The sequence below is a fragment of the Falco peregrinus genome, chromosome 4 (genome assembly GCF_023634155.1).
Source record: "Falco peregrinus isolate bFalPer1 chromosome 4, bFalPer1.pri, whole genome shotgun sequence".
NCBI lineage: Eukaryota > Metazoa > Chordata > Aves > Falconiformes > Falconidae > Falco > Falco peregrinus.
This window is the reverse complement of record NC_073724.1, coordinates 94,063,065-94,081,962: the sequence shown is the minus strand read 5'-3', so window position 1 is coordinate 94,081,962 and position 18,898 is coordinate 94,063,065. Positions and strand designations below refer to the sequence as shown.

At 36.3% G+C, this 18,898-nt stretch overlaps 1 protein-coding gene across 1 annotated transcript in view; it reads left to right on the top strand.

Annotated features, from left to right (window-relative positions):
• The window catches only part of FREM2 (FRAS1 related extracellular matrix 2), a 143,082-nt gene that overhangs the window by 65,966 nt on the left and 58,218 nt on the right, over positions 1-18,898 (top strand). Inside the window, exons 3-6 of the mRNA XM_027790674.2 lie at positions 12,188-12,334; positions 14,630-14,860; positions 17,607-17,732; positions 18,632-18,883. Coding sequence (XP_027646475.2) covers positions 12,188-12,334; positions 14,630-14,860; positions 17,607-17,732; positions 18,632-18,883 — 756 coding nt within the window. The remainder of the gene's footprint in view (positions 1-12,187; positions 12,335-14,629; positions 14,861-17,606; positions 17,733-18,631; positions 18,884-18,898) is intronic.

The window sequence follows — 18,898 nt, the reverse complement described above, 5'->3', positions numbered from 1 at the left end:
ATGCAGCTCCCTTTCAAGAAAGGGTGGGAAAAACCTTCCTTTAAAACAGAAACATTTCTGCTAGCTGGCTTGTTAAAACTGCTGTGGTCGCACCTCCACACATTTCTGTATGAACTCTAAGGCAAAAAATGTAAACTTCAGACCACAGATACCCAGGCCTTCACCTGCCTGTATGTGATAGCCAGCAGGTTCAGGGGGAGCTGGACTTGATTTGACAAAAACATTGCCTCCCTGGCCCTTGGGAAAAACCTGAGGATTTTAATTTCTGAAAACATGTGGGAGAACAGTCATGGAAGTCTTGATCAAGGAGTTTTCAAAAGCCTGAGTGATGCCAAATGAACTTCAACTTGGCATGTCAGAAAACACACCTTGGTATTTGAAGGTCAATATGTAATTTTTGAAAAGAATCTTGCCAAACCTATTACAAATAAAGGGATTTTTTTGTAGATGTACCTCTTCACTTATCAAGATGTTGCAGTTTTCTACTAGTACATTAAGACAGGGGATACTATCTAAACCAATGATCTCTTTTCAAGCTGAGTCAAATGTGAACCGTACATAAATAAATGAGTTGTTATAATTAGCTCTGTGCTAAAAATAAAGATACACTTTTTCTACTGATGATTTTCATTTAATTTAACTACTTGTCTTAAAGTATAAATGAAGATTGCATGCATATGCAGAGAGGAGGGAGAGAGAAATAATGTGTTGGAAGCAACTTACTATCAAGATTAGTTGTCATAATTTCACAGTCACTTCTGTCCCCTGTCCCTCTGCTTTATGTCTGTTGAACTTCTGTCTTGGGAAACTCACAGTGGTCATATTATTCAGGAGTTTCAAAATTAAGTTCAGAAGTACCTTTCTGTACTTAGTTTTGATATTTGAACAGATTTCTCATGTCTTGACTTTTCTGAAGGAATTTTGAGGTTCTCCCAATTTATTTATTTTTTTCATCTTGCAGTATACATTGTGACTTCAGCATTGGAATTTGACATGAAAAAGGATACAGGAATATAGTATAATAGCTGCCTTAGGAATATACAGTTCTGTTCCATAGGATACGCCTCAAGTAACATTGAAGAACTTGTCATGATATTAAAAAATGCATTCATGCAAAAATGTTTCTTCAGCAGAACTAATATCTTTGAATACCTCTTTACAAGGCTTGTCTTAAGGCAAAATTACAGTGATCTGAAAAGGAACCCTTTTTTGTCCTTGTCTCTATCAATGATTTTGTATGTTTTTAGTTTTTTACTCTGCTCTTCCTGAGCAGGACTAAATCATCTGCAAAAGGTTATGGGTTTGGCATAGCTTAAAAAGGATCAAAGGCACCACAAAGGAGTTTCTTTGGTCAAATATTAAAAGTTAAGTATTTCAGATTACCTGGTACAATTACTCTGAAATGAATTAAGAGTAAATGTTAAATGAGCCTGCCTGACATTTGTTCTCCTCCAGTCAGTTGGGCATTTGTTGCATTGCCAGAACAGAAAAGGAACCAAAATTCAAGTCTGTGGAAGTTAATTCTTAATAAAGAAAAACAGTTCAATCACTTTGACATGGACTTGAAAGAATAGTTTTCCTATTGGTGCTCAGTGAGTTACAGCAAGTCCAGCTGATCAAATGGAAACTGTTCCATTTTGTTTAGGGTAGGCTTTGCAAATAACAACAACCTCTTTAATCCCTCTTGCACACATTTTCCTCTTAAGGCTATAAAAATTGAGATTTATGAGCCTGGATTGTCACCTGAAATAGAGGGGAATTCTCCGCAAAGACAGTGTTCAACAGTTAGTTAAAAAGTTCAACTACTTCTTCAAGGGAAATTTGCCAGTTTGACACAAATACCAATTTCAGATTCATTATGAAAAATTAGAGGCCTCAGTTTCAGGTGGCACCCACTCATGCTCCCCAATTTTAAGCATGAGGATATTGCAAGCATTGGAAAATTAGGCACATATGAAGGAGTTTGTGTTAGCAAGTTTTAAATTAAAATGCTATTTAAAGAAAGGGAAATTGATATATTCTTTTCCCAGAGTAAAGGAGTATCTTAAAATAGTTCTATATTAAGTGAGACAATATTTTCATTGTAAATATATTTCTCCCGGGTCATGTTCTGTTGGACTGTCTTTCATTTGTAAAGTCACAGTGCACTTTTCTGTTATTACTCTTTAGTTTCAAGACTGAGGCTGAGGATACCCCATGACCTTCAAATATAACACTAGGTCTGATTAAGCTTTAAAATGTAGTTTTACTACAGGCTAATATGGATATAGTGCTGCTTTAAATGTGTAAACCAGAAGACAGTCCCATATAGGACAGTAACTAAGCTGGTGGAGCTAAACCCGTTATTCTGGGAGACAAGGAAATGACCCTTGCTTCAATTCAGCTGGAGCCTGTTTTTTGGCAGAAGTTGTCTGGCGCCACAAAACAAATTAGTAAGCAGAGACCTGAAGACTATTAAGTTTATTTTAAGAATGTGTTGCCAGAGATCTAATAAATTTACCTACTGCTGCAGGCCATGCATGCACAAAACCTTACTAATCCAGGTGGTGTTTTTTTTCCTTCAGAGGGAGGTGCAGGGTGTGGATCCTGAGGAAAAAAGGTATTCTGCTTTAGGTAATATGACCATTGTTTAATGATAGACATGACAGCTTCAGTGGTATGTTTGGGTTTTCTCTGTTACTACTCAGAAAGGAAGTTTAAATTATTTTTCTGATGTTTCTGGTGCAAAGTTAGTTTGTGGCTACACTGAGTGCGAATTAGTTTAATGACAACATGTTAATAACTTTTAGAATTAGAGTAATTCTTCTAACCAAATAGATTTTTTTGTTGTTATTTTTAAATATTCCAAAGATTACTTTTAAAGTGTTTGAATTTACAAGTTTACTGTATTACAATTCAGGAGTAGTCACATTTTTGTGTTTTTCGGGACTCTCCTTTGTGCGTGCATGAAAATCATGTCTTTGGACTTAATTAGCCATCTAGACTGGCGGGTTGAACATTCTCCAGTTATATTCAATGGAGTGGGCCAAACCTTTCCAGAGGGTAATCCAGCTGTTCATATCAGATCTACCTGCAGTTTCTGAAGATGCAGTTCTTTGCTTTCATTGTGCCTGGACAGCTAGCCTAAGTTAAACATACTTCTTTTACATGGTAAAATTAGACTGTATGAATCCTACTCATAAGTGGCAGGTCTTATGTCTTTAAATTTTGTGGAATAGGACCGAGTTGGTTATGTTCCTGTGCACTAGGACCTGTTGCCAATAGTGGTTATTCACTGGAATTAATTTGGCTGCTCTGGATTTTTTTCTGCTAGGAAGCAGTGGTCATGATTTATCCATTATACAATAACATAAAGCATCATTTCAAAACAAGGACTGATCTCTACAGTAAGAACAAAGACTTCTGAGAACAAAGTGCTGCTAATAGAGCAGTCTACAGACAACCCTGCCTCCTGGTACCTTCCCTTTTCTGGGACTAGTGGGCCGTTATGTTCAGTAGCCATCAACTGTCCCCTTTCAAATGCTTCCCCTCCTGTCCATTTCCCTTGGTTTTGGTTTTGTCCTGCTTCTCCTGAATCTGTTTATATGAGTGACTTTTCCAGAATGAAGGGTAAGTTCCCAAACGTTTTACTCTCTTCCTTGTCCTTTACTACCTTCAAATAAAAGCTCTCAGCAGTGGTTGCTACCTGCTGATTAGTTTAAAATAATCCCTGCTAAGTGCCTAGCAATACCAACCAAGAGTCAGGTGGCACAATTTTTTAAAAAATTTTGTTTTTCCTTGTTCATCATCTCAGAAACAGTGACAGGGCAAAATAAAGTCTTTCTGCTTCATTATCTGTCATCTTGTAAATTCAGTATAACACCAACCTTCTCATGTGCCTGATGCACAGGAGTTTATTAGAGGTCTGCCTTCCAAACGCCAGCCTGTTGGTGACTGCTTGACCTCAAATACTGGCCAAAATCAGGTGCATTCAGCATACCTTCACATTATTATTTGTAATGTATTCTGATCCTCTAAAATGCTCACTTTCATAATTTTTAGATGTCTTTTTTTTTTTTTTTTTCCCTATCAATAGTGCATGCAGGCTGAGAGGGTAGAGTCTGATTATGAATTGTTTTGAGCAGATTCTGTGATGAATGCCTCGCTCCCGCTGACATTCAGTAAGGCAAAGTATTTCTGGAAAGGTAACATTGTCAGTTCTGATTTGTAATGAGAACAGGCCTGTATTAATTTGAAAATATACTTTCTATGGAACTGAGACTTGTGGCACTTCAACTTCCAAAGAAATCTTTCCATATAAACTGTATAATGATCCAATGTATCAAAGTGATTTAGATCAGATCGTATGGTCATTGTCATCACAGTAACCTGTCTGGCTGCACTGTGAATGTTGCAAGATTTTAAAATGCTGTAATATGTTATTGTTGGTATGTACATAGTACAAGTATTGTATAACCATTCTTTTGTGAATATATTAATATAGAAATATATGTGATTAATATAAATAGCATATTTTTTTGTGTCTAATGAACTGTCATTATTTTACTTTTAATCTACCCTTTATTTCATTTAAACTCTTTGCTCCCTTAGAGGAAAATTTAGGCTGCATCTGACATATTTAAAGTATCTACTTTAAAATAAGATTGATCAAATTCTAGAATGTGATTGTCCAGAGAAAGCATTATCTAAAGTGATTCTGTGAATCCTATTCTGTGTATGTTCTCCACCAATAAATGCTGAATGGTTCCTGAGTCTTTGAGCAGAGCAACAAGATATTGTCTTATCCTGTGAAAATGTTTTGAGATATTTTATTTTGAAACAGGTCAAAAAGTCAAAATTCTAATAAAGTTTTGTGGAATAATTGAGCATAGGGTTTTCCATTTGAAAAAAATAAAATAAAATGTATGGTGTAGTATTTGTAGTTTTTACATTAAAAATTAGTTTGTTACATCATATGTAACAAATTTATATATGTATATGTATATGTACATGTACATGCATATGTATATGTAGACAAATTTATTACAGTAATAATATGTGAAGCTATATATACCTGAAATACTTAAGTCAGACTGTGGAAAAAGATGATAATTCATCATTTATTCTCCACCAGTATTTTCAGTAAAGAGATTAATCAAAGCCAGTCTTTTTGTGAACAACTTTAATTTGATGGATTGATATTTTGAGGGAGAGGAGGAATAATATGAATATTTTTTTGCCCAATTTTGCTTTGTTCAGTCTTGCTAAGAAATTTTTGGGTAGCTCAATGACTTTCTCTTCTGTTACAATGATTCAGCAGCATATATGGGTATGTGCTTAAGCACTTCAATAAGTAGCACTTCAGTAGTACCCTGAATTCATTAAATTATTTGTATTTTCACCATTGGAACGGTAGCAGTGGGAAGCATTCAACTCCTGCAGAGCTAGTTCCTTGCTTACAGCACAGAATCCCAAACCAGCAAGTGGATCCTTTTGGGTTCCCTTGAAATCAGTTACAAAGCTAACCACTTTATGTCTATAAATGCTTTGAAACCCACACAGTGGTCCAGCATCCTTTTTTATGATTCAGACTGGGTTTCTCTTTATCTGCTTTGCTCTTTCCTTTGAAAGCTCACAGCTTCTTGGTGCAGCCAACAGAATGAAGGTATCCTGGCTCTTGGTGAACTAATTTGTACTGAGCTGATTTAAACTGAAATTAATTTAAAGCTATGAAACGCAGTGTCTAAAAGAGCATGTTTTCTTCCACAGTTTCTGTCAATGAAAATCTGGATAATCTCTTAATCAGAATCTGGCTAATCTCCTGCAGAAGAACTGGACATAGACTTGTATTGGAAATTCCTTAAATTAACCCAGTGTGAATCTCCAGACTGTGCTTGGAGACATCCTTAGTTACGCTTAGTTGAATTTACTAGGATCAACATTTAATATGCACTAGCCAGCCTTTACATTCTCTCACTTCCCCTTCTCTTTTTGTAACAAAGCAACTGTACAGTATACTTAAGATATTTTTTCTGCTATGTGACTTCAAGCATTTGCTTAGTCTGAGCCCTGGCAAATGTGGCCATTCCAACTTGTTTCTTGGGGGCAGACATAAAACAAAAGCAAAAGAGTTACAGAAACTACTGAAAGACAGAAACTGTCTGCAGCCCATTGGATATCAGCAATTACACTCTAGGCAAGCCAAGTCCATAATGTTGGGAAGTGTGTGTTTTCTCATGACAAGTCAGAGGAAGCATTGTTTTAGTCCCTAATCACTAGGGGCTAGTTCAGGGGGTTGGTTTTGGTTGTTCTGCAAATATATTGAGTTACAGTGGCAGAGAGATTGCAGAAGGGTGCAGAGTTCAGCAAGTTGCTTTAGTGATTGGAGTCCATTATAGTACATTTGAAAAAGACGTATAAAGGAGAAGCATTTTAAGGGTTTCTAATTGGATAAAATTATTAGGTTAGCTTACGCATTGTTGAAGCCTATTTAAAACATTTTAATGGCGTATTTTATGTGCTGGGTTTACTTATGTGTTTCACTTCTGCAAATAGCTTTTCTAAATGAAATTAAAGCAGTTTCACCTGATATGCCTTTTCTGGTGATCATAGCAGAGGGAACAGCATATGATCATAGAATCAGAGTAGTTTGGGTTGGAATGGACCTTTGAAGGTCATCTAGCCCAATGATGTACTGCCCCAAAACATTGAATAAAGTACTTTTATTATCTATTTTATAGGTGAGGTCTTTCTAATAGATTTACTTGAGATCTTTGCCTTTTTAACCTGTAGGGTGAATGTACTGGGACTATGACACAGTATGGCAAATCAGAGTTGTTGAAACTGTGTGTCTTCAGCTGAATATATAGTATCTTCTCTACATTTATTCTAACTAGCAGAATCATCTAAGATTGTATGTCACTTCTCTAGTCTGCTAAAAATCATGTTTATATAAACCACAAATAACAACTAGCAAGTAGTGTGGGGATCAAAAAACTTGGGAAGTGCTAAGGTTGACAGGGATCTTCATAGCTAGATGGAGAATCATGATCTTGGGAACTAAGATTTCTGCATTCCACATCAGATTTTACTTCTAATGAAACTGTTGAGATAACTTTATCCTGATATGTAACTTAAGTTGGTTTGGCACAGAAAGAAGCTAATCAGAGGGTGAAAAAATGAAACAGATGTCTAAACCACAGCTGTCTGGTATTTGTAGAGCTTTATGGCAATGCAAGACATACTTTGTGGACACAATGAATCTGGGTGGCTATGGTTGTACAGGTTGGGCACTCTTTAGCTGATTCATCTCTGACTGATTATGCCATGGATACCATGTAGGGAAGACAGTATCTATCAAGATACATCAATTTCCATTGTATCAATAACACTGTGGTGTAGCTGTATGCTTTTGTTTATGAATTGGGGTTCTGGGGTAGCTCCTAGGGACAGCAAAGCTACAATCAGACGTTCTCTATGGAATGCCCTTCAGCTTGCCAGTGCTCAAGAGACACGAATTAATGATGGAAATATATTTTATACTGTCTTCACATAGCCCAGAAATCTGTGGAGAGAACTGGAACTGATTCTTTCCTTCTCTGAGCTCTTTACATCATGATAGAAAGTTCTGACAATCTAGTGAGTGTTTCTGATGGAGTTTTTATGTATTTTTAAAGATACCTGAACAGCAGTTTCGAAGGATAAATGCTTAAATGGGAAAATTCATTTTAATATTTTTCCCTTTAAACAGTTTACTGATCAAGTCCTCTTCTTTTATTCATGTAGCTGAAATTGGAGTTTCTGTATGACTTGATCTTTCTAGGAATTTCTGGTTTGATGACCTATGCAAAAATAATATATCACTGTTTTCTGACAGGTGACACTGTTTTCTGACAGGACTCCTGTAAAGACCAATTCTAGACGACATCCATCTTTGATTTGTCATATTCAGGCAAACCTTTTCAGACAGTATTGTCCTCAGCAGCCTCAGTCAGTGAAGTCACAGTCATTAAGTCACTTTGTGACCCACCTTACTCTAGATCCTTAGCTTAAGCTGCGTACAAAGTTTTTGACTGTGTCTCACAACCCTTGCCATCTCATTTCTCATCAATGTCTCACTATACCAGGTCCTGTCTAGCATCTTCTGATTTAGCACTGCTGCACTGTGGTCTTTGGCAAAATTCAAGAAATGGGTTTTCATGCATCACTATAGCAACATCTTGCCAACTGTATCTCACAGATGTATAACCAAAGTTACTTTGGATTTACCTTGTCGTAACATGGCCCTCCTTCCTTTTGTTTTGTTTTAAAAGCACTCTAGTAATGGCTTCTCTCTCTGTCAACTTCTGATGTATTTGTATTACAAGCACTTGTCTAGGAAAGGAACAAAAGCAAAACTGTCATTGAGGTACCTTAATTACCTTAATTATTTGCCTAGCAGCTAAATGTTTGACTATGCCCAAAGGAAGTGCTAGTGAGCCATGCAAAATTCATTTGCCTATAGAAATACTATTGTAAGGCAGATAACTAATTTAACAGGGAACAAAATTAAGATGGCATGTGAAATTTTATTTCTGATATTTTATAATTTCTGAAAGCTATACTCTTCTTATTCTTTAACAGACCTTATATTTGTGTGGTGCTTGGCTCTACCATCTTCTAGAACAGCCCAGTTTCATCCAGTTCAGGTGTGGTGGAACTCATCTTACCTAGCATTAGTGTATATATATAGCATAATAAAAGTGCCTACAATGTAACTCATCATGACAGGCCTTCTTAACAGCTACTGAGGAAAAATGCATGTATTTCTGCATATTTTGAGGCACAGCTAATCTCATTCAAAAATAGATACCTAAAATACATCATAGCCTCACAAAATGCCTCTTTCCCAATTTTGGCTATAAAGACAGTTTAGAATTTCTAGCTCAAAAATAAATACCTGAAATTAGATAAATTGTATCATATACTTCCTGCACTATTGTGTCGGAGTTCTGTAATAATAACAACAACCGCAACACTGGTTTTATTTTTTGGGGACATTGGACTGTGACATGGCTTGTATAGTTTAGAAAACATTTCTTCTGAAGCACAAAGTTAAGAAATCAAGATCTAAAGTATCTATATTGTTTTCTTAAAATTATGAATCTGATGGTTTTAGTACTGCACCTTCTAAAACGTGAACAATATATATTTTAGGGGCAGAAGTAGGCCGATAGAAATGCAGGCTTGCTGAAAGCCTGCTATAAATAATACATTTTTGGTTTTGGGTTTTTTTTACTTTAAGAAAAAATGGAAAGAAACTGCTGAAAGCAAGAAATAGGTGGAATTAACACAATATAAAATCATATTTTCTTTCTTGCACATTTTACTTCCTAAATTTCGTCCTCCTATTAGATTTCTAACTCAGTATATTTCAACATTTTCAATGACAGGAATTAACTGGTTTGGTAGTTGGCTACTGAGAATTTCTCTGTATGACTTTTCCTCTTTAACAACTGGGATTTTTGTCACTTGTGTAGTAATTTTGGTATGTTCAGTAATTATGTGCAAATATCGATTACATTTAAGGTTGATTTAAGAGTCTAGAAATGAAACATAAGACCTGTGTGTATGTAAGCTGTAGATTGTGTGCCTATGTCCATAACATGTTTAAACCATTACTTCTTTGGATGTTAGAACAGTTGGTGTTGGATTTGCTATTGCTTTCCATTCCCTAGCTGGAATCTATTCTGTCTAAAGAGATATAAACTCTGCTACGCTTTTCCTTCAGTTGAGGGTTTTCCAGTATCTGACAGTCTCATTTCTAGTAAGCTTATGCAGCAGTAATTTTCTCAGTAGTGATACTAATAGCTTCTTTCTCCTCTAATTGGCAGTAAATTTTTGTTTCTTTTATATCGTTAGAAACTTTTATCCCTGTGTCAAATTATCTTTAAATTGGGCAGTTGTGTTCAAGGGCAGCACACAAATGGCTTTTCTTACTAGATTACAGAACAAGACATACTCTATTGCATTTGTCCCAAGAAACTAATGGGAAGACATAACATATGTCTAACCTAATATAAGTGCTGGTGTAGCTAACACTGTAGTTCCTGGTTTTCTCGTGGTGCTCTTTACAGTTTTCGTATGTGTGTTTGTAGTCACCCCCTTTGTCAGCAACTATAGAGATCAAAAGAGCAGAAAAAAGCAGGGCAAGGAGTGCAGTGTAGTACTCCAGTAACTCTATTCACTGGCTTGTTTACAGAAGTGTTAATTCTAAAGGGCACGTTTCAGACAGTCATTACCTGAGCAAACCTTATTCTGTAGCAGCACCTTGTGGGAAGGAGATCAGCTTACAGCCTCCCACACAAGCCAGCATTCCCAGAAGACAGTTGCTGAGTAAGCATCTGCCTTCAGTGAGCTGAACAGGTTATTTTATTCTTGCTATGGAAGTTAGAGGATTCTCCTGAGTAGTAACAAACATCCAATAGGATACACAGAACTCAGTTTGTCATGCCCTTTTATGTGTGGCATCTAGAATCCCTACACTGACAAGAAATGCCTTTTTACTGTGAAAAATCAGTGAACAGATGGAGGTAAACTGTACTTGTAAAACTAAAGCTATGCTATGTTTTATTAGAAATGGGATAATCTAATCTAAGATATTCAGTCTGTTGTACAAATGGTTGGTTCATAGTGAAATGGATGCTAGCTCTTTCCAGCTATTACCTTTCAACTGAAAAAAAGTAGCATTTTTAATTGGACCTTAGAGAGCCATTTCAATCAGTATTTCCTGTTCTTTTACAGTTGTACAAAACCCATTAACTGTAGACACAACAGCTTCATTTCTGCTGGGAGCAAGAGATTAGGCTGAGACATGCTCAGATTTTAGGCTGGTGCTCAGTGTTTTGCAGCTGGAGTTAAATGACTTCCATATCATCCCCTCCAAAAGTTTTGAGGGATGCTTCCTGTATTCCTGCATTGCTTTGGCTTCAAAAACAGAGCCTACTTCTGTTGACAACTATATGGTCATTTTTGTTTCAGAAGGACTGTGAAGGTTCTTCCAATTATTGTGTAAGGAAATAGTGTTCAACTTAAGGACAATGCCATCAACGGCTGCCAGCCAGAGATGCTGACTTGGTCCATGTTAACTATTCAGTTTCCCTAGCTTAGTGCATTGCTTGCTGTCCTGTGTTTTCAGTTCCCAGTGTTTGAATGCACAGTGAGACCACAAGGAAGCTGCTGTGCTGCTGCTACAGTCAAGACCTTGGAAGGGATCCTTGGAGTTTGCTTTCTTCACCAGGAATATGTTGCTACAGTTGTGCCTGTGTAAAAAGAACTGTGAAGACATCTTGTGGTCTATTGAAAACTGATTCTCAATAAACATCTCAGCAGCTTACTTAGCTGGGGGCATTCATCATATCATGAAGATAGCTCATTGCAAAATAGTATAAGAGAATTCCAATAAGCATTTATATCTCTCTAAATCTTCTTAGGTGGCACAGGCAATCATACCTAACCCAACGGTTACACGCATGTAAACTTAGGAGGGCATCAGCATAACTATAAACTGCAGTGTGTATCAGGTATACTTAATCCTATTGAAACCATTTCCTAGGAAGACATGAAAGCTGTTCCTAAAATCATACAGTGCTAATGCATAAATTCTAAACCAGTAAGAGCAGAAATTGTTGGATTTAGTGAACAAAATAGCAAGTTTTAGAAGCAGGCTGCATGGGTACATGCAAGTCTAAAAGATGGTAGGTATCAGCTCCAGTCTCTCAGGATACTAAGGGTCTTCCAGTGCTTCTGGTAGCCTGATCATATTGAGGAAGTTCTGCATAATGCCCTACGCTGTGTGTTATTTAGAAATACCAATACAGTTCTGCAGAAACTTGGATCATCTGCACCTTTTGTAATTTCTAAAAAGGCATCCTAAATATATTTTTATTAATCCTTGTTCTTCTTCCCTTGAAAAAGAAGAACATTAGCATACTCTGTAAGGAATGTGATTAATCTGTATGCATCTAAGATAAAATTTGTTCCTATATGCACTGAACATTTCATGGTTGAGTTCTTTACTTGTTATTTCTTAGTTTTAAATCTTCAAAATCTTTGGATTGTGATGTCTAGGTAAGATACACTTTTTACCCAGGGTACAGGTTACATTAACCTCCAAAGACAGAGTAGTATTTGATGAAGAAGAAAAATGAATTTTTATTTTGTTTTGCAGGAGGCAATAAGCTGAAGAATCAACATTTTCGCCTAAACTGGGCATGGATCTCCTTAGAAAAGGAATACTATTTAGTAAATGAAGACTCCAAATATCTTGATGTTGTTCTTAAACGGAGAGGTTATCTTGGAGAAACCTCTTTTATAAGTAAGTTCAATTTTAACCTTATCAGTTGCTTCTATAAATCACTGGCCAGCTAGATGATAAAATGCATCAATACAACTATTTTCTTTTACTGGTGTTTCATACTAAGCAAGCTACTTTCAAAGGAGTATGTTTATTTATTAAAGCAAGTATGTTTTGTTATGCTAAGATATTATTTCTTTAGTTATATGATGAAAATTTCACTTTTCTCTTTTTGGTCTTCTGCGGTTAATTTTTGATTTAACAGCCCAAGACCCAGTCCTCCTTTCTCTGATTTGATTGATACCAACAGTGGTATCAATTGTATTTGTTTCACAGAATGTAGTTCCTGTCCGAATTTTATTTTTCCTGTAATGAGAAAAAACAGTTGTAGCAATTGGAAAGACAACAATAAGCAGAGATCATTCTCCAGGAAGGCTATTGTGAGCTGGTCTGATTAGCAGCTAGGACCATTAGGCTCGTTTTCTTTTGTCAATGTTGGCAGTCAACTGAGGCTGATACAGGAGGTGTTGAAAGCTGTTTGCAGTGTCTGGGGAGTGAAAAGGTGAAAAAAGATTATGTTATCACATCCTGCAACCTCACACCTGTCTGTAGTTTCTGGATCTGTTCCCATCCTTTTCCTGGTGATGCGTTTGGACTAGGGAGCATTATTCTTATACAGTTTCATGTTGAAACCTATGACGAGCTTACGCTGCTGAGAAAAGGCACTCAGTTCAAAGCTGGTTTTGCAGAGATATGTAAGCATTTACCTGGCATGGAGCACAAGTTCATGCTTAGAAATCAGGTTTCTGTTTAGGTCTCTTTCTGAATAAGAATCTGTGTTTAGGTATTGAGATGTAGTTAGGATACCTATTTTGGCATGAGATATAAGGAGTATAGGCACAAAATAACTGGATCTAACTTAAAAGACTCCATCCTGAACAGTGAACTTACTTTGATAATATATTTCTTTTAAAGTAAAAGAATAAAATAGGTCAATAAAATGCAAAGTTATAGGTGTGTGGTTTAAATTAGTTACTGGTGCTGATTAACAGATACTGATTTGACTTCTGATCCTACAACTAGTTTACAAAATTATCTACCTACGGATTCAAGCTCAGCTTCTGAATTGAGCTGACTCAAAATCCAGCAAAACCAGTTTGAATAACTTGCCTCTGACCACCTGCAAAATGGAATTACAGAGTTGCAAAGAACTTAAAAGATATTGGTTAAGATGCTTGCTGGCCTTTCTGGTCCATGTGTAGTGCCAAAGGGTCTGAAGGGTTATAGGTTATGTAAAATACTGGCTATATATTATGCTAAGTTATACTGGCTATAACTTAGGAAGAGAGGCACAAGCAGGAAGCAAGAAAGGCAAGCTGTGTAGGGAAAGATTATATGGTTTAATAAATTAACACCATTGTAAGAAACAAACAGAGAAGGGAGAAGTTTTGAATTTTTTTCTGAAAACCTGAGAAAGACCTTTAAGATTTGAGTGGTGCTGTGGGGTTCAAACAAAGGCCAAATGCATGAGTTAGAAATAGTTCTGAAGGACTGTCTAATTTCCATGTGGGCCTGTTAAACAGCCTTAAACTGTGACGAAAGTGCCAATGAAATCCATTTTAGAGCATCCTGGATTTGAGGCTGTAAGGTCTGTGTTGTCTCTGTGGGATGAGCTGTATTGATTTTTATCTTATGGCTTTGCAGTTTCAACTGAACTACAGTTTATAATTGTCATTATGCAAACACTGAAATAAGAGGATGATCATTTAAAAAAAAATACTTATTGTAGTGGGAATGACCACAATGGTTCAGATTTTACATCTTTCATCCTTATTCTGTACGTTTTACCCTTTTGTGTCTTTGTGTTTTCCTTAGCTTTCCCCTTTCCAGGTGTGTTTTGATTTTTTCTAGGAGAAATAAATATTTTTGAGGGTTTCAGGCAGCATGTTATTTAGAAGTTCTGGAACAGAAGAGAACCCAGAAAGGTAAAGGCATGAAAACATATTGTTGGCCCTTTTGGGCACCCATAGTTGAATTACAGAGAAACAGAAACTTGACTGAAACCTTGGAGAATGTAGAGTTTTTCTAGCATTTAGCTTTGCTTTGTCTAATTCTGTCCAAACTGTCTTTCATAATGTTAATTGATACACTTCCACTGCTGTGTGTGACACTAGCATAAAATTGATCAAGAGTAATTGGAGTTGGCTTGAATACTCTCGGGTTGTGAGAAGTATGGTTTTTAAAAATTCTTTGTTTAAAAATGACAGAAAAAATGTAAGTAATGTTTATAATGACCTAAATTTATGATTTTTGCAGGTATTAGCACCAAAGATGGTACTGCCAAGAAAGATAAGGATTTCAGAGGAAAAGCCCAGAAGCAAGTGCAGTTTAATCCTGGCCAAACCTTAGCTACGTGGCGAGTACGGATTTTGAGTGACGGTGAACATGAACAGTCTGAGTCCTTTCAAATTGTTCTTTCTGAGCCTGTCATGGCAGTTCTGGAGTTTCCATATGTATCCACGGTGGAAATTATTGACCCAGGAGATGGTAAGAACCTTTCCAGAACTGTACTGCCAATATGTACATACACCAGAAGATAGACTGAAGGACAAATGCTATTAGTAATAGTGGATAGTAAAGCTTACCTTCCCTCAGAATATTTCTGAAGGCAGGCCTGGGCATTGGGTAGCCATTTGTCCCCTATCACTTTAAGTAATTAATGAATATGTGACTAAGGTAGCATGCTTTGATGAAATGCCTGCATTTTTCCTATGATATATTATTTCTAGGTTTTTTGTTTTGTTTAGTTTCGGTTTCATTTTATGTATAATAGGGTTTCAGTTCAATGTGTTTGCAAGCAGAGTGTATCTGCATGTGCGGCTGGAGGCTGACTGGATTTACTCTGCCATGATAATTCTTGTGAGAGAGGACGGTACAGGAAAGTCCAGGCTGGTTTGGGTCTTGAAGCAAACTAGTCGCATCAGTTAGGCCTTAATGTCAAGCTGGGGAGGTCAGTAAGGGTAAGGTTCAGTAGACCAAGTACAGCACAAGCTGTGTCAAGAACAGATACAGTTATGGTTAAATGTAAATGAAAAAAGAAGCTGAGGAAAAAAACCCCTAAAAATGTAGAATGTGCTCTGGTTGCTTTGCTTTTCAGCTGCATCCAGACACTTGAACTCATGGGCCATGGTCACACAAAACTGTCCTTTAAGGGATCTTTCAAGTATTGGATGACTGTAACAGCTTCTTTTATGTGGTCTTCCCTGATTAACATTTGAAGAGGACTGCGCAGGAAAACTGTCAGAGGTTTCTTCGCTCATAGCGCAAGTTAAACTAGAGGTTATATGATCATCATCCATATTTAGCCACTGAGAAAAATAGTGCTTAACTTGAAAAGTAGTATGTATGAAACACAGAAATTACTTGAAAATGTGTTACATCTGTCTTTTCTATGATCAGTGAGATAGCACAACTCAAGATAGTTATCTGAGTCTTCTTAATGCCAATGATAGTTTTTTCTATTTCTTATATTAAGATAAAATTTTCACAGTCCCAGAGAATTTGTAGTAATTATACATAAAGTGAAGTTGCGCAAGAGAAAATTGAATGCACAACTGCAAATCAAGTAATATCTACAGGAAGGAATATAAAGAGAATTTTGAGGGGAAGGACTAGGTTTCCTAATCGTCTTTTAGAGCACAGGGTAGGTACAAGTTCAGCTGCTAACTGTATAGAAACCATCAAAAGTTTTATTCTGCTTCCAGTGAAAATTATTTTCAAATTCATTTATTTGAATGGTGTAGTCTTAGTTCCAAAACAGTGAGCTCGTTTGGAAAGCTGTACCAGCCCTTGGTGTATGGGACATCAGTTAATGTTTTATTCCAAAAAGAGATTGCATAAGGATGTGCTTTCTTACACTAGCTGACATTGTCTACATCATTCTCCTCTGAGCTTTTATGTTGTTCATAAGGTCAGTTCAAGTTTTATAGTGTCATTTTACTCCTAATAGGATAATAGGAGACAGAAAACAGAACAAATCAGGTTGCTGCTTTTTTTTTTTTCGCTTTTTTTTTTTTTTTAGGATAGAGTTTTTCATTTTGTCAACTTAATTCTAAAGGGAGAAATAAAATTAACAAAATGGGGGTTTTGGGTGTTACATCTTGTTTTACTTTAAAAGAAAAAGGTAGGGGATTGTTTTTTTTCACATTGAATATTTGACTTGCTGGAATAGTGAAAGTGTCTAGATCTTACCAAACCTGAATTACAGCATTTTTAAGGCAGTCTTTTGACCTTAAGTCATGCTGCTAGTATTTTCCAATTGGATAAATAAAACCTGGAACATGTTTTCAAAGAAATCACCTGACAATTTTCAGAAAATTGTTTGCCAAAGTACTCTGAAATATTGGAAAGAATTGCTTTGTGCAGTCAGCTGATACCACTTGATTTAATATTATACAGAATTATATTCTGTTTGGGTTGCAGTCATATTAATGAAACTGTAAAGGTGCTTTATAATCATATGCATAGCCACCTTTTGTTCTTGAGTTTTTGAGAGAATAAGAACAAAATGGATCCTGAATCCCAGTTAACAGCATAAAACAGCAATATGATTATATGAATATAAAATAATGAAGAGTTTAAAATTCATTTCAGTGTTTCTTTCCCTGAAAAACACATCTGACATTCTTTGGTCCAATAAATTTTAGGGTGAGACTGCTCTCTAGACTTCGCTGACTGTATTGGCTAGGTCTCCTTTGAGTAAAACAGGAGTAGATGTGTAGCCGATTCAAATCAAGTGTCCAAGTTAGAGTAAGATAGCAGGAGCTCCATCTTGCATCCTCAATGCCAAATGATTTTCAGTTATCTTGATGTAGTAAGTTAATGAATGGCCTTGCAGAACCACTGCCTGTGTGTGAGCTATACTACTGATACTTCTGTGATTAGCTGTTAATAAAGAAATACCATGGAAATGAGAAAAATATAGACCTTGTGGACAAATTCTCCAAACACTATCTTGCACAAGTAACCCTAGATAAGTAAATTAGTCAGATTAGAGACTACTTAATAAGGACTTGTGAATTCAGACCTAGTGATCTGATTTTGTTTTCCATTTCTGAAAGACTAAGAAACTCTACTTCTCTCACCCTCCAAGTTTTTCTTAAAATTAGCACTATTGCTGATAAATACAAGTTATTTGTTGCACTTCAGAATATGCTAAAATGCTCCTAGGTATTTTATAGGTGACTTTATGAGGCCATAAATCTACATAAATAAATATGTCTGTTCTTTGCAGAATCAACAGTCTTTATTCCTCAGTCCACCTATACTATTGAAGAAGATGTTGGTGAATTATTCATTCCAGTCAGAAGAAGTGGAGATGTGAGCCAGGAACTGATGGTTATCTGCTACACACAACATGGTAACAGAATCTACTATAGAACAAAAAAAAGGCAAAAACGGTAGACAGAAAGGAAAAAGAATTGTTCTATCTATCGTATAATAAAATTGTTTATAGCAGTTAATTACATTTTCATCTAAATATCTTCAGTCTCAGCTGGAAATGTATTCATTTTTTCAGTCTGTCTTGGATTATTATTGAATACAGATGAGAAACGATCATGTTGCAAATTTCTGCCATTTGTTAGGAGGTGAAGAGGATCTGTGTTCTTTATCTATATCAGCCCCATATATCTGGAAGTGATGAGAACTGAAAGCACTGCAGTGATTGCCACGGATATCCTTTATTTGTTTGTATCTTTAAAAAAAAGTTACAAAATAATAGTGCTTAATTGCTGTGCTTCTCCTTCCTCTATGTTTCAGTCTCCTATTAATTAAATCCACACAGAGCATGGGGTCTCTAGTAAGCATAACTGTGCTTTTACTATTTTTTTTCATCTGGACAGCTGAAGCAACATTTTTGGTGAGGTGACCTGGAATCAAAATAATTTGTTTTCATCAAATTCTAGCTGTATAGATAATTTCTGGTCCACCGATATCTTCACTGGGTAAAATATACAAAGGGAGTTAGTTGTTAATCCTCACTAGGTCTCCTTTGTCAGTGTCTTTTGTGATAGACTACAATATTCCTTCTGACTGGAAAACTGGAAATTAATTTGAGGAGCCATGTGCTTGCATTGCATTATATACAGAAGAAGTTTGTCCAGGGATCTCAGAAATGTAGCCTGGTCAAAGGTTTCAGCCCATCTTGTAATGTAAAAGTAAATAGAAATTAAAAGGTAATGAAATAAGATTCAGCCTCTGTGAGGAGATCATTGTAACCATGGTATGTATAGTGACTGTTTTCCTTTTATGCCACAGGAACAGCATCTGGCACTGCCCCAACCTCTGTACTTTCTTACTCCGACTACATATCCAGGCCTGAGGATCACAACAGCATTCTACGTTTTGACAAAGACGAACGAGAAAAAATGTGTCGGATTGTCATCATAGATGATTCCTTGTATGAAGAGGCTGAGACCTTTGATGTTTTGCTGAGCATGCCAATGGGTGGAAGAGTTGGTGCAGAATTCCCAAGTACTCGAATTACCATTGTACCTGACAAGGATGATGGTAAGACATCATTTA